This window comes from Cuculus canorus, chromosome Z (genome assembly GCF_017976375.1).
Source record: "Cuculus canorus isolate bCucCan1 chromosome Z, bCucCan1.pri, whole genome shotgun sequence".
In the NCBI taxonomy this organism is placed as follows: Eukaryota; Metazoa; Chordata; class Aves; order Cuculiformes; family Cuculidae; genus Cuculus; species Cuculus canorus.
The window spans coordinates 6,519,806-6,540,524 of record NC_071441.1 but is presented as its reverse complement, the minus strand read 5'-3'; the positions used below and the strand labels follow the sequence as shown (position 1 = coordinate 6,540,524).

The 20,719-nt window shown below is 38.9% G+C and overlaps 1 protein-coding gene across 2 annotated transcripts in view; it reads right to left on the bottom strand.

Moving 5' to 3' along the window:
- PARP8 (poly(ADP-ribose) polymerase family member 8) overlaps positions 1 to 20,719 on the bottom strand; it is a 125,416-nt gene that overhangs the window by 13,448 nt on the left and 91,249 nt on the right. For both annotated transcript variants that reach the window (XM_054054887.1, XM_054054886.1), the window contains exons 15-21: positions 11,610 to 11,702; positions 5,487 to 5,612; positions 3,905 to 3,970; positions 2,508 to 2,575; positions 2,096 to 2,144; positions 1,205 to 1,317; positions 967 to 1,039 (exon numbers count right to left, since the gene is read on the bottom strand). In XM_054054887.1, the coding sequence (XP_053910862.1) occupies positions 967 to 1,039; positions 1,205 to 1,317; positions 2,096 to 2,144; positions 2,508 to 2,575; positions 3,905 to 3,970; positions 5,487 to 5,612; positions 11,610 to 11,702 (588 nt within the window). The remainder of the gene's footprint in view (positions 1 to 966; positions 1,040 to 1,204; positions 1,318 to 2,095; positions 2,145 to 2,507; positions 2,576 to 3,904; positions 3,971 to 5,486; positions 5,613 to 11,609; positions 11,703 to 20,719) is intronic.

The following is a 20,719-nucleotide window of genomic DNA, read 5'->3' as shown; positions in this document are numbered from 1 at the left end:
CTTCCAGATCCTACAATGTTGTATAAGATCCTTGAGGGTAAATATTTTTCCTGGCTAGGTGGTACTTGCATAAATAAGATGAACTGGGCTCAGGATATGCCTTAGGTGTGTGAGAGACCTAAAATGATGCCTTGTATAAAACAGGACCTTACTGTTTCCTCCTATTCCCAATACCTCAACCTTCAAGGAAAAAACAAGCACAAACGAAGAGGTTTACTTTGGTGAATTATGGTGTGCAAATCCTGCCTTCTTGGGGAAATATCTTCTAAAGATACTAACAGAAACACCCAGACTACTAAGGGGAACAGCAGAGATTTCCGATTCCTTCTGTTTTTTCAGTGTCTTCTCTTCCCTGATCCTTAGTCAGCACCCTGGGATCCTCCTCCAAAGTATTATGGACTTAATCTGGGGAAGAGCTGTCAGAACCTTGATGCTAAAATACCTTGAGCTACAGCTCCCCAGTCCCTCTGGTACTGCCTGCATCACTCTGCAATAGTGGTCTCTTGATGACTCAGTCTGTGAAACTGAACCGAAGTTTGCAGTAGCTCCCTCCTGGCTAGTACACCTTTATTCCCATTCTCAAGGAAGAAGGTGCTACTGTAAACCCAGTTCTTTTAAATCTAGTATGCCCTTGGATCCTATAACATTGTTTACGTAGCTCTAAATTTTAATCCAGATACAGCTTTTAAGTAGTACTGAGCTGAGCCTCCTGGAGGTGCTGCTGCGTAATGTAAAAACTGAAACACAGATTCTACCAATGGGAATTTTCTAGCCGTGTTAACAGACATATTATTTCATTTATAGTATCAGAAAAGTAGCTTTTCCATGAAACAAGAGGGCATTTGAAATTACACCTTTTCTGCACGTATGTGACTACCAGAATTACACTCCTTGAAAATCTGCCTAAGCTAGTATTTAGTCTAGCATGCACAGGTTAGCTAAAATCTATCTTGTTTACTTTTTTACCTGCAGCCTTGTATTGGAAGCAACAACTAACCCATTCCTCAGGATGGAATGCCAATTTTCAATGTGTGAACCACTGTAAAAATGAAAAAGAAAGCATTAAAATCCACAGTGAAAAACGCAAAATGAAATCAGTGCTCTTTTAAAACAATAAATTCACATCTGTACACCTCAAATGGCAAGAACCCAAACTAGCAGGGCATTCTGATGGCCTTTGAATAATACAAGTATGTGAACTTACTGAAATGCAAAGGTACTTCCATAGAGATTTTTAGCAGCTCGGAAATTGGATTCTTTGGCTGGTGGACTGCTGAGAAGTAGGAACTGGTGGGGAGTGTGCATAAACTTTAGTTGCTACAAAATATAAGTGCACAAGTGAAAAGAAGTTGATTAACACAAAAGCATTGCATTTCCATAATGGTAGTTCTTAAGATACCATGCTGTTTTGCACAATGCATGACAATGCAGCTAAATAACTGTACGAACTCAGCTGAAACTAGTCCCAGTATCACAGTTTTTACCTTAAATCAAACAGTAAGAATGTCTTCCAGTTTATGAAACTTATGAAAGTTTCTGAAATGGATTTCAGCCTAATATGGCTCTAGTAAAGTAATGAAATTCAGATTTGAAAGGCTGCAGATTACTACGTCCTTAATCAGAAGATACAAATATACTCAGAAATGAACCTCAGCACCACCCCTCTTAGAGCTATATATATAATTCAAGAGCTACACTCTTTTCAAGGTATGCTTATATGTAGATCTCCTGTTATGCTGTGTTTGTGTACACTGCTTTCTTTACAATTCTGTATCAAATAGTCTATATGGTTACAAAACAAATAGTGAAGTTATTCTCACCAGATCACAGGTGACTAAAAGGTGGACACTTCCATTTCAGCTACTCACCTCAAACAGGCTTTTTCTGAGCATTATTCTGTTGACCTATCTTGGATATTCACAACATGATTCTGAGTCATGACCTGAAACTGCCTATTTCTGTCCCTTGGCTATTAATGGAGGCCACGTGATTAGTTTGAATGTAGACATCTACATTTAGCTAGGAAACTCCCACATAAAATGCTAATAAGAGCTATGAGAAATGAGGAAATAATAAAGAACCCACAGACACTTACCCTATTCACTGGTAGCTTCACAATATGTGATCTATTACTAGAAATAACCCTGAAATAAGAAGCAGTTAGATATATTACACATCCAACCACACGGAACTTTCCTTCTTAAAAATGTTTTACAAATAGCCTCAACAAAATACCCAGCTGCAGGCCTTTAAACCTATCAGACAGAAGCAGACCAAATCTCGACTAGAAAATGAGATCAAAGGCTGTAGAAATAAGCTGGAGTCTTTCCAATGTTTTCACAGAACCCAGATGAGGTCCAGAACCAGTCTGGAAACAACTACAGTTGCAAATGTCAACTGTGACATTAATTCTCAGGGTAAGCTTGTACCAAATTACACTGGTGAAGTGATTATTCATTCAGCTTGTTACTTTAATAATTATAATCTCATGTGAGTAAATCTTATACCATTGTAGAAGGGGATGTGCAAGTGGGTCTTGTTTATCCATCTGCTTCTTTATTTCCAAGTAAGGTGCCTAAAAAAGAGTAATTACGTTGATTCTAGTTAAAATCATAAGGTTAAATTTTATATATTACATTGCCCACAATTTCATCTATTAAAACAAATATATGGGACTCATTAGTAGGCTTAAATCACAATTTTACTGACATTTACCTTTGTATAGTTATAAATGTGTTTTGACAACAAGAAGAATTAATACAGCCATTATTTTCCCTGGAGCAAAATAATAAGCATGTAATTAGCATAAAAACGAGCATATTATAGTAAACACTGGTGGTCTAAGGGAGAACAGCAGAAGATATCTATGTTCGACTCTTGCATTAAGAAATTGCACTGGAACATCACACGACTGAGTCTCTCAAAATATCCCAAGATAATTCACTCCACTTTTAAAAACTGTTTCATGCTATAAAATGGTAGAGTAAAATACTGTATCAGTTTATAATCCTTTTGAAAACATTTTGTGATTTCAATCACAGTGCTAACCCCTTTAGAAGTCACCAGTCCAAGAATTACTTTAACATTATAAAAAAGCAAATTGGTGGGTTTTTTTTAAAGAAGAGATTGTATTAGAGAACAGAAATACATGATTTTTAAAAATTTTACAAGATGTTACATTATTTAACAAAAATGTGTGAATTTTAATTTTCAATTTATTTTATTCCTCTCTATACACCTTATTCTTCATCCCAGAATCGCAAAGTACTTTATGAAGACATGTAGGGTAAGATTTATAAACTGTTGTGAGGTTACATTTAAATCACAGTCGGAAAAGCAAGGTACACAGGGAAGAATTCAGTCATCAGTTATAATCAACTAGGCTGTTTGGGAAAGGAAATGTAAGAATATATCTAAGTACTGTTATCAGATTCTGCTCCACTGTGAATATTGAGAAATCATATAGTAGTAATCCCAAGAGACCCAACCCTTCAAGTTCCCAACCACACTTAGCTGATCAAGTGTTTTGATATAATAGAAATAAAGCTATCATTCAGAGCACTGACACAAAATCAATTTCTTTTCATTTGGAAATAAAAGACTCAGTTTGGCTTTGATATTTCCAGAAATGCAGCAGTTGGTGATTATCTTGTTACAATGTCCCATTTTGCTGTTATTATGTCTTATTTAAATTTCAAAAGATCGGAGTTCTACTTCATCACTTTTATTTAACTGCGATTATAGATACTCTATGTTTGTTATTTTTAACACACATTTTCATATTACTGCAGCTCTATAGGAAGAAATTATGCTATTGACTTCCTCACCCACTACAGGCGAGTAATATAAACATCTTCCTAGTTTTAAAAATAGCAATTAGTTAGGTAACGATTTTTAAACTCACCTGTGTCATCTCTCTAATTGAAGTGATACTATCCAGTGCTTTCATGACTCGGTCATAATTCTTCTTCTGATGTAGCATAAAATAAGCAAATAAATTAAAAGAATATTAGTTTTTGGCTCTACAAAGAACTGAATTCTTTGAGTGTGTATAAAACCAAAGCAAGGATGAATGTCCAGTGAACCAATCCTTTCAAATATTTCTAACCTATAGCTTCCTTCTACCTCATACACAGACTTTCTCATTCCCAGTCCAGGAAAATTCCATGATAAAGTCTTACACTCATTTTTCTTTGAATTTCACTGGAATTTCCAAGACACTCAAAAAAACCCTCACTTATTAAGCAAATATTTGCAAATAAACACAGCTTCTGACAGTCATTTGGACAATGTGCCATTAAGCTAAATAATACAGCAACAAAATCGATTTTAAATAGAACGCTAAATAAACAGATGTGTTTACTTTGCCAACAGCTCTATAAAACATCAGAGGTCCTTTACTTGTCCCTCTGACCCACCCTGATCCTTGCCTACATTCTGATTAGGAGACACTACCAGACCGCTCTACCGTTTCTGACTGGATGAGCTTAATAGTCTATGTGTCACCAGCTCCACACGTCGCTTTCAGGAGCTTCACTGTTCCCTTTCTTTGGCCCTTGCCAACTTCTGCCCATAGGCTTTCACCTCATTTATGATGACAAGGAGCTGGGACGAGGCAGTGTAGGCCCTGTCAATGCAGGGATTCTTTCCATTCCTCTTCTGATGTGGCCTCCTTTCATTACGTGTTTCAAACTCCTGCCTTGCCCGGTCACTAGAATAGCTGTCTCTTCATCCGCCCCTCCAAGCACCTACTCTTCCTTCTCACATGCTACAGAACATGCTTGCCCCTTCCTGAGGAAGAACTACTGCTATTGGCCTTTGTTTAGAAAAAGTTAAGTGCACCTCAGTGTAGGACCTCCAAAGTTCTCATTTTAGGCCTTTGGGTATGGCTCAAGTGAGACGTAATAGTTCACAGCTTCTCAAGGGCTTCCCTGAGAGCCAGTACTTGCAGCATAAGGAGCACGCAGTGCAAACACAATTCTTTACTTAAAAACTGGTGCTTGTATGAAACCCAAGTCTTACGTAAATATTTGATAAAATTACATTTAAAGTACACATACATTAAAATTACATTGAAAATTACATTAAAAGTTAATGAGATGACAGCAATAACCACTTTAAGAATTAAAAGATGGACTTGAACTCCCCTTGTTTATGTCATGTACATCTCCCAATGGCCATCTTTCTCTTTGTGTCCAATGTGTACACTGAGGGAAAGACATTAAAATTTTGCATCCAGAATTTGTATCCTAAGAGAATTTCTTGGCTTCAACGTAACTTTCAAAGCAACTTACAATTTATACTCAAATACCTTCTCAGAGAGAATTTAAAAAAACTACAAAGTTCTGAAAATAGTCGCATGTTTGTGCAATATTTTGGAGCTGTATCTCTATAGTAAAGGAGACTCCTCCAGAAGAAGACTTTGATTCGAAATCTCATGTATGACTAAAACCAACCTATGACATAAAGGAAAGGTAACTACTTACCCTAGGGTTAAAGGCCAGCATCTGAGGATCATTAGGATCAACTACAGAAGGATATGGCTCAAAGATGACAACTTTCCTAGGTGACTCTAACGCAGATCGACACATGGATACCAACAGATCAACCACCTAAGGGTAAAGAAAAATATTTATTCAATATATATACTTTCATATTGTATCTTCCAGTCTGCTTTTTTTTTCACACATAATAGTAAACCCATATTTAATTGCTACCTATGTTACCCACAGAATTTGGCACAGATGCCACGACAAGTGACTCTCAGCTCTTCCCACAGCAGAAGCTCTGTCATCAACATCCTGCTCCTGGGTATCACCCCTGCTCCAAAAATCAGCGCTGTTGAGAGACGCAAGGGATAAACCCTGCAAAGCTCATGGAGGAGGACATCACTGGATGAGGGTGGACAGAGTTCCTAGGTCTGCAGGTTACCCAAACCATGTTATCCACAAGAAATAGTTTAGGACTGAAATTTATCCACTGACCTCAAATGGCTTCATGTATATTATTCCACGTGCATAAGCAGGACTAGTATCTGGTTGTAAATGTATTATCATGTCAAATACACTACTTGCAGTCCTGCTTTCCCTTCTGCACATGTGCTAATTTCTGCATTGAATTCATTCGTTAGAGGATTGAAGTTGTGCTGGATCTCTGTATCTCTGTACAGTAGATGGCAGCGAAAAATTTTGCTCGAGAATGAGGAAGGTTCTGTGTAATTACAACTGCCTGCTGTTCTCCTGAAGACTGTAATCATAGAAACGCTTGGAAACATTGCTTCTGGTAAAGCCAGAGCAGTGCACTGATTAAACAGTCATTTGCATGGCTCACACTGGGAGACCCTCTTCCTTCCATCCTGTTGTACGAAATTACAAAATGTCTTTGAATATCTATGATTTCCAAGATTTCACTGCAAGATCATGTATGCAAAGTGTACACAGGCATGTCTTCACATATATGCACACAGGCACACATACAACTTAGCAACATATTTCCGTATGTGTGTTTCAAAATTCTTAATTCAGAGGTTAAATATAGAATACAGCAATCACAAACCAGCAAGAAAGCAACTTTCTAGCAGTTGTGAAATCCAGTTCATAATGAAATTCAAAGTTGCTACATAAAAATGTATCTGCAGATTAGATAATTTTCCTATTTGTTCTGTGCCTTCTGTAAACATTCCTATGTGAAAACAGATTCTTCCATGAAAGAAAGGAAAAGCTGAGATGAGTGGTACTCAGTACGCATCCCTGTTTCCTCCCACAACTCCACACAGATCAGATCTCATCTCACAGCTCAAGCTGTTATAGAAGTTTTTATATATCAGCGATTGTCTCTGATCATTTGAAGGAAAAAAAAAAAAATGTTCCTTTAGAGAAGCAGAATGAAAATAAGAATCATGATGAAAAGGAAAAGGAACTGTGCTACTGTGAGTCATACTGTTGCTATTCTCCTCCTCTGCTCCTTTAGCATGTATGGACAATTTTCTTCATCAGTTTATTCTATTCTATTCTAACTATTCTGTTAGTTCCAGTTACAAAATATCTCACACATTGAAAATAAAGTTACTTAAATAATGACCCCCTTTCTTCCATGGTGCTCTAATTCCTTTCCAGTTTGTAATGCCTGTAAGTGTGATGAATGTTTCAAAACAGGGCATCTGCATTAGCATTAGCAAAGGAGACCAGGAGTCTGCATACACAGCCAGGTCATCTAACAGCCTAACTGTGTAAATTTATTGAATAAATTTATTATCATTAAATTGAGCCTGAGTTCAATCACCCTGCTTCTGAGAAGCACTTCCTAGCCTCCATTCACAAAACACTACTAAGGAAGATTTGTTTGAGTCCTCCTTCTCTTAATACAGTGACTCACAGTCATTTTGCTTTATGATTTGCTTGATGGGACTCCTTATGAAAATTGGAACAGTTCTTAGAGCACCATTCCAAAGCCCTCCTTTAATTTAACTGTAGACTCCTATATTGTTTCTCAGCATGATACCCGCATATTGCTCTGACATGGGGGAAAGTGGGCATAGACCAGGCTTAATTAAATCCCCGATTTGCCCTGAGATCATTGGTTTGAGCTGACAGAACTATGTCCAACTTAAACTGGGAAGTAAGTCTAGTACAAGTACTACGATACAAACTTGCATATGCGATCCTTGGTAGTAGGAAGCACTGTGGATCTAAACATCCTTAGAACTGAGCCTGAACTCCTCCTCCTTAACAGAAGATACTGATTTATGTAAGAAAGGATTAAAATATTTTCAAGGACATGACGACCCTTGCTAAAGACAACTCCGTCTTGTGACATCATTCTCTAAGACAGTGCTTCTTTCTTTCCAGAGACTCTCTACTGTGAGTCTGAACTATCAACAATCAGGCATTCAATTTTCAAGCATTTTGACTATGTGACTAAAATAATATAAGGTGAGTTTGAGCCTGAAAGTTTTAGAAAGTACGATCACTTATTATTATATTCAGGAGCCTCAGAGTATTGAGAGTGACAAAGCATGGGTGTATACCTCAAATCACAATGGAAAAAAATAGAATGTAATTTCTAATAATTGGAAGTTATTTATCCTTCACTACACAAAATGATTTGGAGAAAGACTCATCTGACAAAATACAGAAATTCACAAAGCGAACATCTACGTCTTACTAGTCAGCCTAACCTCTCTTTATAATCAATGGAGAAAATAACCACTGTGCTAATACTGATTCACACTATCTTAAACTAATGTCAAAAATAGCTCACATGAATCAAACCTTAGAAGTGCTGAATTATTTCTGCCAACAGGAGTTCAAACAGATCAGATGTAGAGAGCTGAATGCAATGCTATTGTTAGAGTGAAACTTGGCAAAATTTAGTCACCTAGTTCCAACAGGACAATCAACAAACCCTCTTATCTAACTCTTCTAAGCACCATTAAGGTTGTAATCACTTCAGTACACTGCAGCAAAGATCTGTAGATACAGAGACCTAGAGAAAGGTCTGCATATGCCTGCACAGTGATACCAACATAAAACAGAGCGAAAGCTAACTGGGACCACCCTTCCTGCCAGCTGTATCTAAAAAGAGAAGTGAGAACTACTTGTTTGTACGTAGTGAATAATGTACATGTAACATACCACGTAAGTTTGTATTTAAATTTCCCTTATTTTAGGAAAGGAAATTTCAGCTCTTCAAGGACTTAATCAATAGTTTCCCTGGGAAACTGCCCTCAGGAACAAGGGAACAGAACGGAGCTGGCATGCTTTCTGTAGAGCATGAAAGTTCTTGATCCTCAGGTGTAAGAAATCAGGAAAAGAAGGCAAGAGACTGGCATCGCTGAGTAGAAACCTGCAGGTCAAACTAAAGGGCAAGGAGGAAATTCACAAGCAGTGGAAGCATGGACAGGTATCCTGGGAAGAGTATAGATATGCTGCTTGCTAGTTTAGGGATGGGGTCAGGAAGGCCAAGGCACAGAACTTGGCAAGGTATGCAAAGAGTAATAATAGGAGCTTCTACAGCTATGTCAACCAGAAAAGGAAGGTCAAAGAAAGCGCACCCCCACAATAAACACGACTGGCAAATGGGTACCAACAGACAACGAGAAGGCTGAGATACTCAACAACTGCTTTGCCTCAGTCTTTACTGACCACCTCTCTTCCCACACCTCTCAAGTGGAAGGACCACAAGGCAGGTACAGGGGGAGTAAAGTCCCTCCTACTGTAAGAGAAGATCAGGTTTGTGACCACCTAAGGAATGTGAAGAGATGTATCCCAGAGTCTTGAGGGAATTGGCTGATGTAGTTGCTGAGCCGCTCTCCATGATGTTTGAGAAGTCACCACAGTCAGGCGAAGTCCCTGTTGACTGGAAAGAGGAAAAAATTGCACCCATTTTTAAACAGGGTAGAGAAGAGGACCCTGGAAAGCACCAACCTATCAGCCTCACCTCTGTGCCTAGGAAGATCATGGAATGGATCTTACTAGAAGCTATGCTAAGGCTCATGGAGGACAGGGAAGTGCTCAGAGACAGCCAGCACAGCTTCACCAAGGGCAAGTCCTGCCTGACCAACTTACTGGCTTTCCATGAGGGAGTGATCACATCACTAGACAAGGGAAAAGCTATGGATGTCATCTATCTGGACTTCTGTAAGGCCTCTGATATAGCGCCCTACAACATTCTTCTCCCTTAATTGGAGAGCTATGGATCTGATGGATGGACTGTTCAGTGGACAAGCTGTGGCTAGATGTTCTCATCCACAGCTCAGTGTCCAGATGGAGGTTGTTGACAACTGGTGCCCCTCAGGGCACCATACTGAGACCAGTACTCTTTAAAATCTTCATTAATGAAGTGCGATCCAGGGCAACCTCAGCAAAGTCTGCAGATGACACCAAGCTGAGTGGTGTGATTGACACACTTGAGGGACAGAATGCCAGACGGATCTGAATAACCTTAAGAAGTGGGTACATGTGAACCGTGAAGGTCAACAAGGCCAAGAGCAAGATCCTGCACCTGGGTCAGGACAACCACCAGTTATCAACACAGACTAGGGTGTGAAGAGACTGAGAGCAGCCTTGCTGAGAAGGACTGAGAAGGACTTGGGGGTAGTGGTGGATGAAAAGGTGAACATGAGTCAGCAATGCAAGAGAGCCAACTGTATGTTGGGCAGCATCAGAAGAAGTGTGGCTAGCAGATCAAGGGAGGTGATTCTGCCTCTCTACTCCGCTCTGGTAAGACCTCACCTGGAGTCCTGTGTCCAGCTCTGGAGTCCTTAGCCCAGGAAAGACATGGACCTGTTGGACTGAGTCCAGAGGAGGGCCACAAAAGTGATCACGGGAATGGAATAACTCCTTTGTGAGGACAGGCAGAGAGACCTGAGGTTGTTGAGCTGGAGAAAAGAAGGCTCCAGGGGAGATCTTATTGTAAGCCTTTCAATGCTTAAAGGAGGCCTATAAGAATGATAAGGACATTTTTATCAAGGTCTTTTGTGACAGGAAAAGGGGTAATGGTTTTAAACTAAATAGTCAGAGTCTTCAGAGGACTTTGGGCTGAGGAAGAGGTAGGGCTTCATCAACAAACCTCTCTCCATTTCTTACAAGCTTATGCAGGTATCACTGTGTTCGATATGCTAAATGTTGCAAATATAGCCAATTAAAGGTCTTCAGATACAAGATGAAGAGCTGATATTCAGATCCTGCAGTCATATTCTCAAGTGAAGAACCCGGTGTACACTGTCCACAGGTGGTATAGAGACAGTCAGCTGAATGGTTTATTTCTAGTGGCTATACTCACTAGTGCTAGTTGAAGTTAACCAAACATTTGGTCTTCCAAAACCCCTGTGCTGCTTACTACATAAATGCACAGTAAGTGACATATGTCTAGGAAAACAGAGAGGAATTCACTTTTTTGTAAGGTGTATAAACTTGTAACTGAAGATCTTAAAAGGACCTTAAACTCAAGATCTTTTAACTTTTGAATTTACTGAAAACTAAGGCTATATGGTAGTCTATAAACATAGTTTAAAAATTTTTTTTTAAGTCACATATAAGATTATGAAATTAAAAAACCCATACGGTTGTACCTACGCTAACAACTGAACTTAGAGTCAGGAAGTAAGCTTGCATCAAACTCCTGATCCTTGAGAAGAGAGAAAAAAACCTATGCAGCAACTTCAGAAAGGACTTTCCAACTGTTATTTAATGATTAAAACAACAGATGCTCAGCGGATAGCTGCATCCCAACACTATGAACAGGAAGTAGCTTATTAATTGCATGAGAGTAGTAATGGCTCATTAGGTGAAAATAAATAGGAATTATCTCTAAATGACAATGGATGCTTTTATTAACAACCCAGGTGACCCAATTTTAAACTACAAAACAACAAAACCGGGTTACTCTAATTACACAGAAGCAAAACAATGGAAGCACCTCATTAGTATCCTTTGAAAATACCATGTATGAAACTGTGTTTTTGCAGCTATAAAGGTGGACAAATAAAATAACACTTACCGAACAGTACTCTTGCGGACAACACAAGTCAAAATAAATACTAGAAGAGACTGAGGACACTGAGTACAGTATAGAAAATCAGATACGTAATAAGCATTAGATAATTCTACCTGTGCTCCAGTTGCAATTTCATCAGCAGCTTCGTTCATCACTCCTAATGTTTGGAAAGCAAATACACAGAGCTCCCTTTCACAAACAGTGGGCTACACACAGAAAGAAAGTTAATTACATTTTTGTTCTAGTTTTGGTTTTTTGTTTTATTATGTAATATCTACAACAAAACCCAAACGCGTTTAATATGAATTTTTTTCTTCAGATATTAACCGCCACATTAGTTTCAAACTATGAATATATGTCAATTATCGGGGAAGATACATTACAGAAGCGTTAAGAACAAGTGGGAAGAACTCCAAAACTTGAAAATACTCACAGAGTCTAAAATTACAAGAAAACCAAATAAATTACAGAACCAAAATTACAGGCATAGTACCCCAATGTACTTAACACTATCAGACTCTGAAAATATCCTACATAATTAAAATTAATGGAGAACAAATCCAGAAACTAATAGGGGCACACGTCCTTCATAAATACATGTTTATTCTTCACAGCTTGTTATTCTGCTGTTGAGAGCACACATAAAAAACTGATCTGGAAAAGGAGTTTCTTGAAGAAGCTACTCCTAATTTAGTTTTTAGTTAATTTAACAATTTGTTCGTAAATTTTAAGAAAATGCATTATTTTAATAGAATAAACACCATATTTGGGAAGCTGCATGTTACTTTAATAAGTAAAGACACTTCTACTTTTTTTTTCAGATATCAAAAAAACCCCCAGAAAAACAACATCCTTGCTGTTGAACCAGGTTTTAGCCTATATTTTTGAAAAATTTAATTCACAATGCTATCACAGTGATCAAATAAAAATATATTTAAACTGCATATTAAGTGAAAATCGTATATTCTGTCTTCATAAAGCAAATGAAGCAGAAATAAAAAAGAACACAGCTTTAGGTAAAGAGAATAGGCACATCTTCATAGGCTTCGTAATTGGTTACAACCATTACAGCAACTCCATGCTTATTTACTGAAAGTTAATTAGCAGATCAACTTTTTAAAGGCACAACTAATGAATCAAAGAGTGAACTGTTAGAAGGATTCAAAATGAACAGTTGAAAGAAATACAAGAAAGAAACACAAATGAAAACCTTCCTTAAAACTGATGCCAATAAACAACATATTATTACAATGCTGAAAACAACCAAAATATACTTTTTAATTTTAATTCTTTGAATTCATATTATTAGATCCTAGCTCACCGAAACTTAAAAAGATCTTTGGTAGGCAGTACTGGACTTTCATAACCAAAAATTCTGAGTCTAGCTACCATGGCAATTGATAGAGCATTTGTAGTGTTACGCTTTGAAGTTCAAGCCAATGTCTCTAGGAAGTACTTGCAGAAATGAAAAAAATAATTGAGCACACAAAGAAAATAGAAAATTTAGCTGAGTTCTGTTTCAGGCAACAGTTTTGTCACTAATAAGCATACTGCTGTATTTCTAGTCACTTGTTTCATAGCTTTTAAAATATGCATTTGCAGGGTTTCAAAGATTCAAGACTTCAATAAACATCTGAAATCTACTGCACTGAAATATTCTCACATCAGTTGATTTACAAGAGCTATCACCTTTCAAGTCTAATAGAGTGTCACCCATTTGATTTATCTGCTACAGTACATTTCATCAGTCAGCAGACAAACCCTAACATTATCCAATTCACTGTGCCATGGCACACTAGACAAAAAGCATTTATTATTGTCATTATTCTTAGGTTTTATAAATTTTGAAGGTGGTTAAACAGTTTGCTTAATTGGAGAAGCATGGCGGCACTACCACCTTGACTATCATAGCCAACAACATACACAGTCTCCCTTTTATTTCAGAGCAAGTGTTTGTTCTGGAACAACAAATCAATCCAAGTTTAGCTACACTTGACATGAAGAAAAGTGTTAGGAAAATACTTATTTTTGATATTTTGTTCAAAATCTCAACAGAATAAGTTATCCTGAAACTTTAAAAATGTCAAAGAGAACACAGGATTTGTCATCTTTGCTTTTTTTTTTCTTCTCCTTTGTGTTATGATTCCAGAAATGTCTGATAAGAGAAGAAGAAAGGCAGCAAAATTTGAGCTCTGAGGAGGAATATACATTATTGTTAAAGTCTATACAATTATTTTGATTTTTATGTATTTGATGAACCATATACCCACTGAATAATTTGGCTCTGCAGTCAGATGGGGAAAATAAACCAAACCCTGTAGCTATATGGGCATTTCAATAGCCCGCCTTTATACATCCACCTTGAATGCCTTCTAACCAAAACTCCAGCCATTTTAAGAGTACTTTTAGATTTTGTTTCTGAAGTTTGTCCCAATTTAGCCAAACTAGATGCTTCTAACTTAAATTTCCAACAAGCATTAGCAGAGTGTTCCAAAAGATGTTGGTATGGCTGTTTCACTATCCTCTACACTAGTCAGGTTCAATCACTTTAACTTCTTTCTTTCCTTCCAAACACACTGGCTCACGGCTAAGAAGCAAGCATATGGAGGGCTTTTGTTTGTCACACAGTGGTGACAAAGAATGGTGTCACACTTCCATACTTTGGTTTTGTCCACAACTGCACGCGCTAGAACCAATGAAAACTTATGAAAACTATGTTAATAAACCAACTCCAGAAGACAGAGGTTAAAGAAAATCACAATCTTTACGGGAAAAATGGGATTAGAAGCTGCTCTTGCGCTGCTGCTCATGTTTTGAGTGTTCTCCTTTATGTCATCTGCTTGTCTCTTGTCTTGCAATAGGATGTGAGCCGTTGAGACAGAAAACAGTTGTTCTGACTTCATATCATAACATGAGAAATGTGCCTACCCAGAGCAAACAAACAGGAACACCACCACTAACACATTTATAAAACCTGCTTTGTTCCAAAGTGATTTTTGAATACTCTTATTTTGGTTGAGGTACACGTGCTATTGAGCAAGCTGAACTTTCAAATAACTTCTGTAAACATACATGAAAGTAGAGGCATATTCTTACTGATGTGGATCCATATGCACAAACGTAGAGATGATCCAACCTAAATTACAATATTTGTTTCCATTGGTTTCAAAGGGAAAATACACGACAATATTGGGCTTATACACTTAATTATGTATTTCTGAATGTGAACCTCATTTTATGTGTGTGCCAACTTTTACATATTAAAGTCTTGAGGACAACTTTGTTCTCCACTACCTGAAGAGGGCAGCTGTAATTCCTCTCCAGCAACAGCAGCTGTTAACGGTCAAGCAAATATCAGCTAAATGAAGATAATTGGTGCTGAAAGACTATTTAGAAGGATAATTATTCCAGTGGGGAAAAGCCAGAAGAAAGTAAGAGCTGGACAGTTAACTTGTGTTGCAAATGCTTTGAAGCAGAAGGCACTGACAGAAGCAGACGAGTTTTTGAGGTTTTTGGACTTTCCCTTTAGCCAACCTCGTTCTTTGTTGCTCAGTAGTGACCACACAACTGCTGCTGTGACCAGAAAGAGCTCGACTGGAGTTTCTGTACGTTACAATGCAAATGTCAGTTCTTACAGCAGTGACTGTGAATGGCAGAAAGGCAAACCGCCTAGGTACTAAGACATCCTCACATTCCTGGATTCATACACTACTTAAAATATTTGCCAGGCATTCTTTCAATTTGAAAAAGCTGAAACTTTCCTAGCTGATATTGATCTGTCTTGCTACTTTCTATTGTGTGTTGCAGCCGTGCTCAGAAAAGCAATGCGCCACCCTTTCCTGTATCTTGAAGGATGTCACGCAGACTAATGAGGCTGCAACACGACTTACACACCTAAAGACCTTTGATCTAAAAAGAGAAACCCAGCCTGACTTACAGCAATTGTAACAAATGGTAAAGGTGAAACCATTAGCAACCATCTCGCTTCTCCTAGGAAAAGCAACAGGCATGGAGGTGAAATGTAACTTCACATCTCTGTTCTTTTTCCTATGTTCAACCACAATAGTTGTTAGTTTTTCCACTGGAAGAACTTCTCTCTTTCTCTTCATTACACTCATCATAAAAATGAGTACATAACACAGTGGCAATAATCTTGAAAATGGGGAGAGGCAAATACAGAGAGACAAAGAGACAGGGGACAAGAGAGAGAAGGAAGGAAGGAAGGTAGGAAGGAAGGAAGGAAGGAAGGGAGGGAGGGAGGAAGGGAGGAAGGAAGGGAGGGAGGAAGGAAGGAAGGAAGGAAGGGAGGGAGGGAGGAAGGGAGGAAGGAAGGGAGGGAGGAAGGAAGGGAGGAAGGAAGGGAGGAAGGGAGGGAGGAAGGGAGGAAGGGAGGGAGGAAGGGAGGAAGGAAGGAAGGAAGGAAGGAAGGAAGGAAGGAAGGAAGGAAGGAAGGAAGGAAGGAAGGAAGGGAGGAAGGAAGGAAGGAAGGAAGGAAGGAAGGGAGGGAGGAAGGAAGGAAGGGAGGGAGGAAGGGAGGAAGGGAGGAAGGAAGGAAGGAAGGGAGGAAGGAAGGGAGGAAGGAAGGGAGGAAGGGAGGGAGGAAGGAAGGGAGAGAGGGAGGAAGGAAGGAAGGAAGGAAGGAAGGAAGGAAGGAAGGAAGGAAGGAAGGAAGGAAGGAAGGAAGGAAGGAAGGAAGGAAGGGAGGAAGGAAGGAAGGAAGGGAGGGAGGGAGGAAGGAAGGAAGGAAGGAAGGGAGGAAGGGAGGGAGGAAGGAAGGGAGGGAGGAAGGAAGGGAGGGAGGGAGGAAGGAAGGAAGGAAGGGAGGGAGGAAGGGAGGGAGGAAGGGAGGAAGGGAGGAAGGAAGGGAGGAAGGGAGGAAGGAAGGGAGGAAGGGAGGAAGGGAGGAAGGAAGGGAGGGAGGGAGGAAGGGAGGAAGGAAGGGAGGGAGGGAGGAAGGAAGGAAGGAAGGGAGGGAGGGAGGAAGGGAGGAAGGAAGGGAGGAAGGGAGGGAGGAAGGGAGGAAGGAAGGGAGGGAGGGAGGAAGGAAGGGATGGGAAAGCAGGGAAAAAGAAAAAAGGAGTCCAGTAGGCACAGGACCCTTTTCAAAGTCAGCTTTTATATTTTTAAGGTTTATTCCACAGTTTATATCAGCTAGAAATTTTAAACATGTCTTAGCTATTATACATTTCTAAGAAAAGGCTAAATAAGCTCGGTTACTAATTCTCTACCATCTGAATCTGTACTACCATAGGATCAGTTATATTCAGAGCAGTAAGAATAATATTACTAACTCTGAAACAGAATCCAGAGCTGTAGGAAGGACTCTCTTCCAGCTCTCTCATAGCTTAGTAAGCCATGCATTCAGATGAATTAATGAATATGTACAGATCTGAGACACAAGATAAAAGCAGTACCTCGAAGGCAGGTACTGATGAGGCACTTGTATACTTTCTATCAGTGCTGCTTAAATGCCATATGCAAAATTCTCATTCTCCGTTTTATGAGTTTGAGACCTTTATGCTTCCTAGAGAATAACAGAAGGATCAACTCAATTCGGAATTGATAAAACAAAAAGTTTCAGGTAATGTGTACCTTAGAACACACTCCCACAGAATTACAAGGTAAAGATTTGAGTCCAAATTGCATGATTTCTGTATTTATATAAATCATTAATGATTCATATGCAGAATTATCCCTCACTGCAACATAAGGTTCATCAATCTTCAGAGTTTAAGAAGTTTTTAATTATTAATAATCAGTATTATTTTGAAAGGCAAGTTTAATGCACATCTGCACACTCTGTCGTAGATTCCATTTCTGAATGAAGCATCCAGCACTAGCTCATAGTGGATTAAAGACCCTATTGTCTGTTAAAATTAAGTTTGTACTTTAATAACCTTTATTGACAAGGTTTTGCTTTATACTAAAATATATATTTAAAAATAAACTTACTCAGATTAAATATTTACCCACTTAGACTGATTCAGGAACTAAACAATTACCAAGAAGTATACCTGTGTCCCATGCTTTCAAATAACGTCAAACTACTGCAGCAAACTATAGGCCTGTGTGTCTAACCTCAGTTCCTGGTAAAATTATGGAGATTATAATGGGTGCCCTTGAAAGCCATTTAAAGAATGATGCAGTTGTCAGGCACAGTCAACGTGGGTTCAGAAAAGGAAATTCTTGTTTAACTAATTTGACATCCTTCTGTGACAAAGTCACTCACTTAGTGGATAAAGGGAGGGCGATGGTCACTGTTTTTTTAGATTTCAACAAGGCTTTTCATACTGCCTTACAGCATCCTTCTGGAAACGTTTTACAGCTGTAGGATGAGCTGTACAGCTGAGGTTCATGGTGTACTGGGTGAAGAATTAGCTGAAGGGCTGTAGTGAACGGGGCTACATCTGGTTGGTTACCATTCACCAGCGATGTTCCTTGCGACTTAATCATAGGGCCAGTTCTGTTCAATATACTTATGAAAGAGCTGAAGGGACCATTAACAAGTTTACTGATGATACTAAACAGGGAGGTACTGTTGACTATCTTGAGGGATGGGAGGCCTTGCAGAGGGATCTAGAGAGACTGGATCACTTTGCAATAATTAATGGGATTAAATTTAACAAATCCAAATTCTAGATTCTGCAACTATGACGGAGCAATGGTGGGCACAAGTATTAATTGGTAGAGGAGTGGCTGGAGAGCAGCCTTGCAGAAAGGTGACAGTAGAGTGAGGCTGAATAAGCAATGTCACTCGTTCTGCTTTGTTTTGATTTGGCTGATCCACATTTTATCTTCTGCTTTTTGTTTTTTACTGCATTCTTCAACAGCTTATACATTTCTTTTTTTAAAATAAAATTACAGGCGTTATTAAGTGCAAGCTGGGGAAGGTACACTTTAGTAAGTTCTTGGTGAAAAGAAAAGCTGTACTGCAGCCATTTTACTCTCTCAATAAAAGATCAAGTGATTGAAATCCTTTCTAGTGAAGTAGTGGTTCTAACTAAAGAGGCTTTTTTTTTCATATAAAGACATAAAACCAGCCTATATTGTGGAGTAATGATAAGAAGGAGCATGACATTATTCCACAAGAATTTTGGAATTCTACAAGCACCTTGGCTAAACTACAGTCTGGCTGAACATCTTTGTACACCTACACTTTCCTCCATAGTTTAATAATGTTTCTTTTACCCCTAAAACCTCCCAACCCTAAGCAGTGTACTGTTTTTGGAACATCACTGCTACTGTGTTTCAATGGTGGCTAAAAATCTTATAATCAAAGGACAGAGAAATTCAAGATCTCTTCAAGTCAACAGGAACTAATTGAGGCCAAGATTCCACCCATAATGAATAAATGATAAATGAGCACTTTGAGATGAAAAAGAATTCTAAAAATGTAAACTTACTAATATAAGAACACATATCTCAGAATTACCAGACTGTGCTTATTTTTGCAGCAAAATACAAACAGCAGGTATTTCAAATATTATTTTGCAGTATTTTGCATTCACATTCTATGGGCAAAAATTTAAACAGCAGAGATGTTTGTATCAGGTTACAAGTTTCCAAGAAACTAGCTTCACTATTTAGTTTTACTAAGTTTACTATTTCCTGCTATGTTCTAAAGAGGCCTCAGTATGAGGTTTCAACACAAGAGGGCACTCTAAAGAGACATCTAGATAAGAAAAAAATACTGATTCAGAAAGGTATTTTTTTTTATCACTTCATTGAATGCATTCTGATATTTTTTTTTTTTTGTCCTGTACAATTGTCGTACAGGAATTTAAATTACATTAAATGATTCTGTTTTACCAACAGCTTTTGTATTTGTAAATGAGGAATTCAGGAAGGCACAGACAGTAAGACAGACATTAGCCACACATCTTTAATTGTACCATGTAAAAGCCGATATTATCACAGAATTAAAGAATGACTGAGGTTGGAGGGGATCTCTAGAGGTCTTTGGTCCAAGACCACTGCTCAACCAGGACCTTGTGAAGCCAGTTGCCGAGGACCGTGTCCAGACAGCTTTTGAATGTCTCCAAGGATGCAGACTCCACATCCTCTCTAAGCAAGCTGCTCCCCTGCTAAGTCACCCTCAAAAAAAGGCAGAAAAATGTTTCCTGATGTTCTGATGAAACCTGCTGTGTTTCAGTTTGTGCCCACTGCTTCTTGTTCAGTTACTGGGCACCACTGCAAAGAGCCTTGCCCCATCCTCTTTGCACCCTCACTTTAGGTATTTATAGACATTCATAAGGTCTCATCTGAACATTTTATTTCCCAGGCTAAACAGCTCCAGCTCTCAGCTTTTCCTCCAGATCTTAATCATCTAAGTGGCCCTTTGCTAGACTCCCTCCAGTAGCTCCATATTTCTTATACAGTTGAGCCCAGAACTCGAAACAACACTCCAGGTGTAGCCTCATGAGTACTGGATAGAGAGAGGGACAAAAAGGATCATCTCCCTCCAATTCTATCATTTTATGCAACCTAGGATACCATTAACCTTTCTTACAGCAAGAGCACATTGCTTGTTCATGTTTAACTTGGTGTCCACCCGGACTCTGACGTGCTTTTCTGCCAAGTCTGGGTGGCCCCAGCATATACCTGTGCCTGGGTTTGTTCCTCTCAAAGTGCAGGACTCAGCACTTCTCCTTGTTGAACTGTGTCAGACTCCTGTCAACCTATTTCTCCAACCTGTCAAGGTTAAACAGGACTCGACCAAGTATGGACCCCTGAGGTACACCACTAGCTACTGGCCTCCAACTAGACTTTGTACCACTGATCATCTCTTTCTAGGCCCAGCCATTCAGAAGGTTTTCAACCTACCTCACTATCTCCTCATCCAGTCTGTGCATCAACAGCTTGCCTATGAGGACCTTAAGAGAGATAGTGTAAAATGCCTTACTAAAGTCCACATAGACAATAACCACTGCTCCCCTCTGATCTACCAGACCAGCCACTTTTTCACAGAAATTTAAGAAGCTGGTCAAGTGTGACTTCCCATCAGTGAAGCCATGCCGACCACTATGATAATAGATGACAATATATATTTATTATACTTCTTTTAATCAGATCCTCAAATATAACCACCACTTTTGCTCGTGACTCATGATCTCATTATATTTAAATGTTTGTAATAAAAGTACATGCTGAATTCCTAGAACGAGATAGCTCTCTACAATTATAACAGCAAAGCTGATGCATTATTAAAATGCAACTTAGTCCT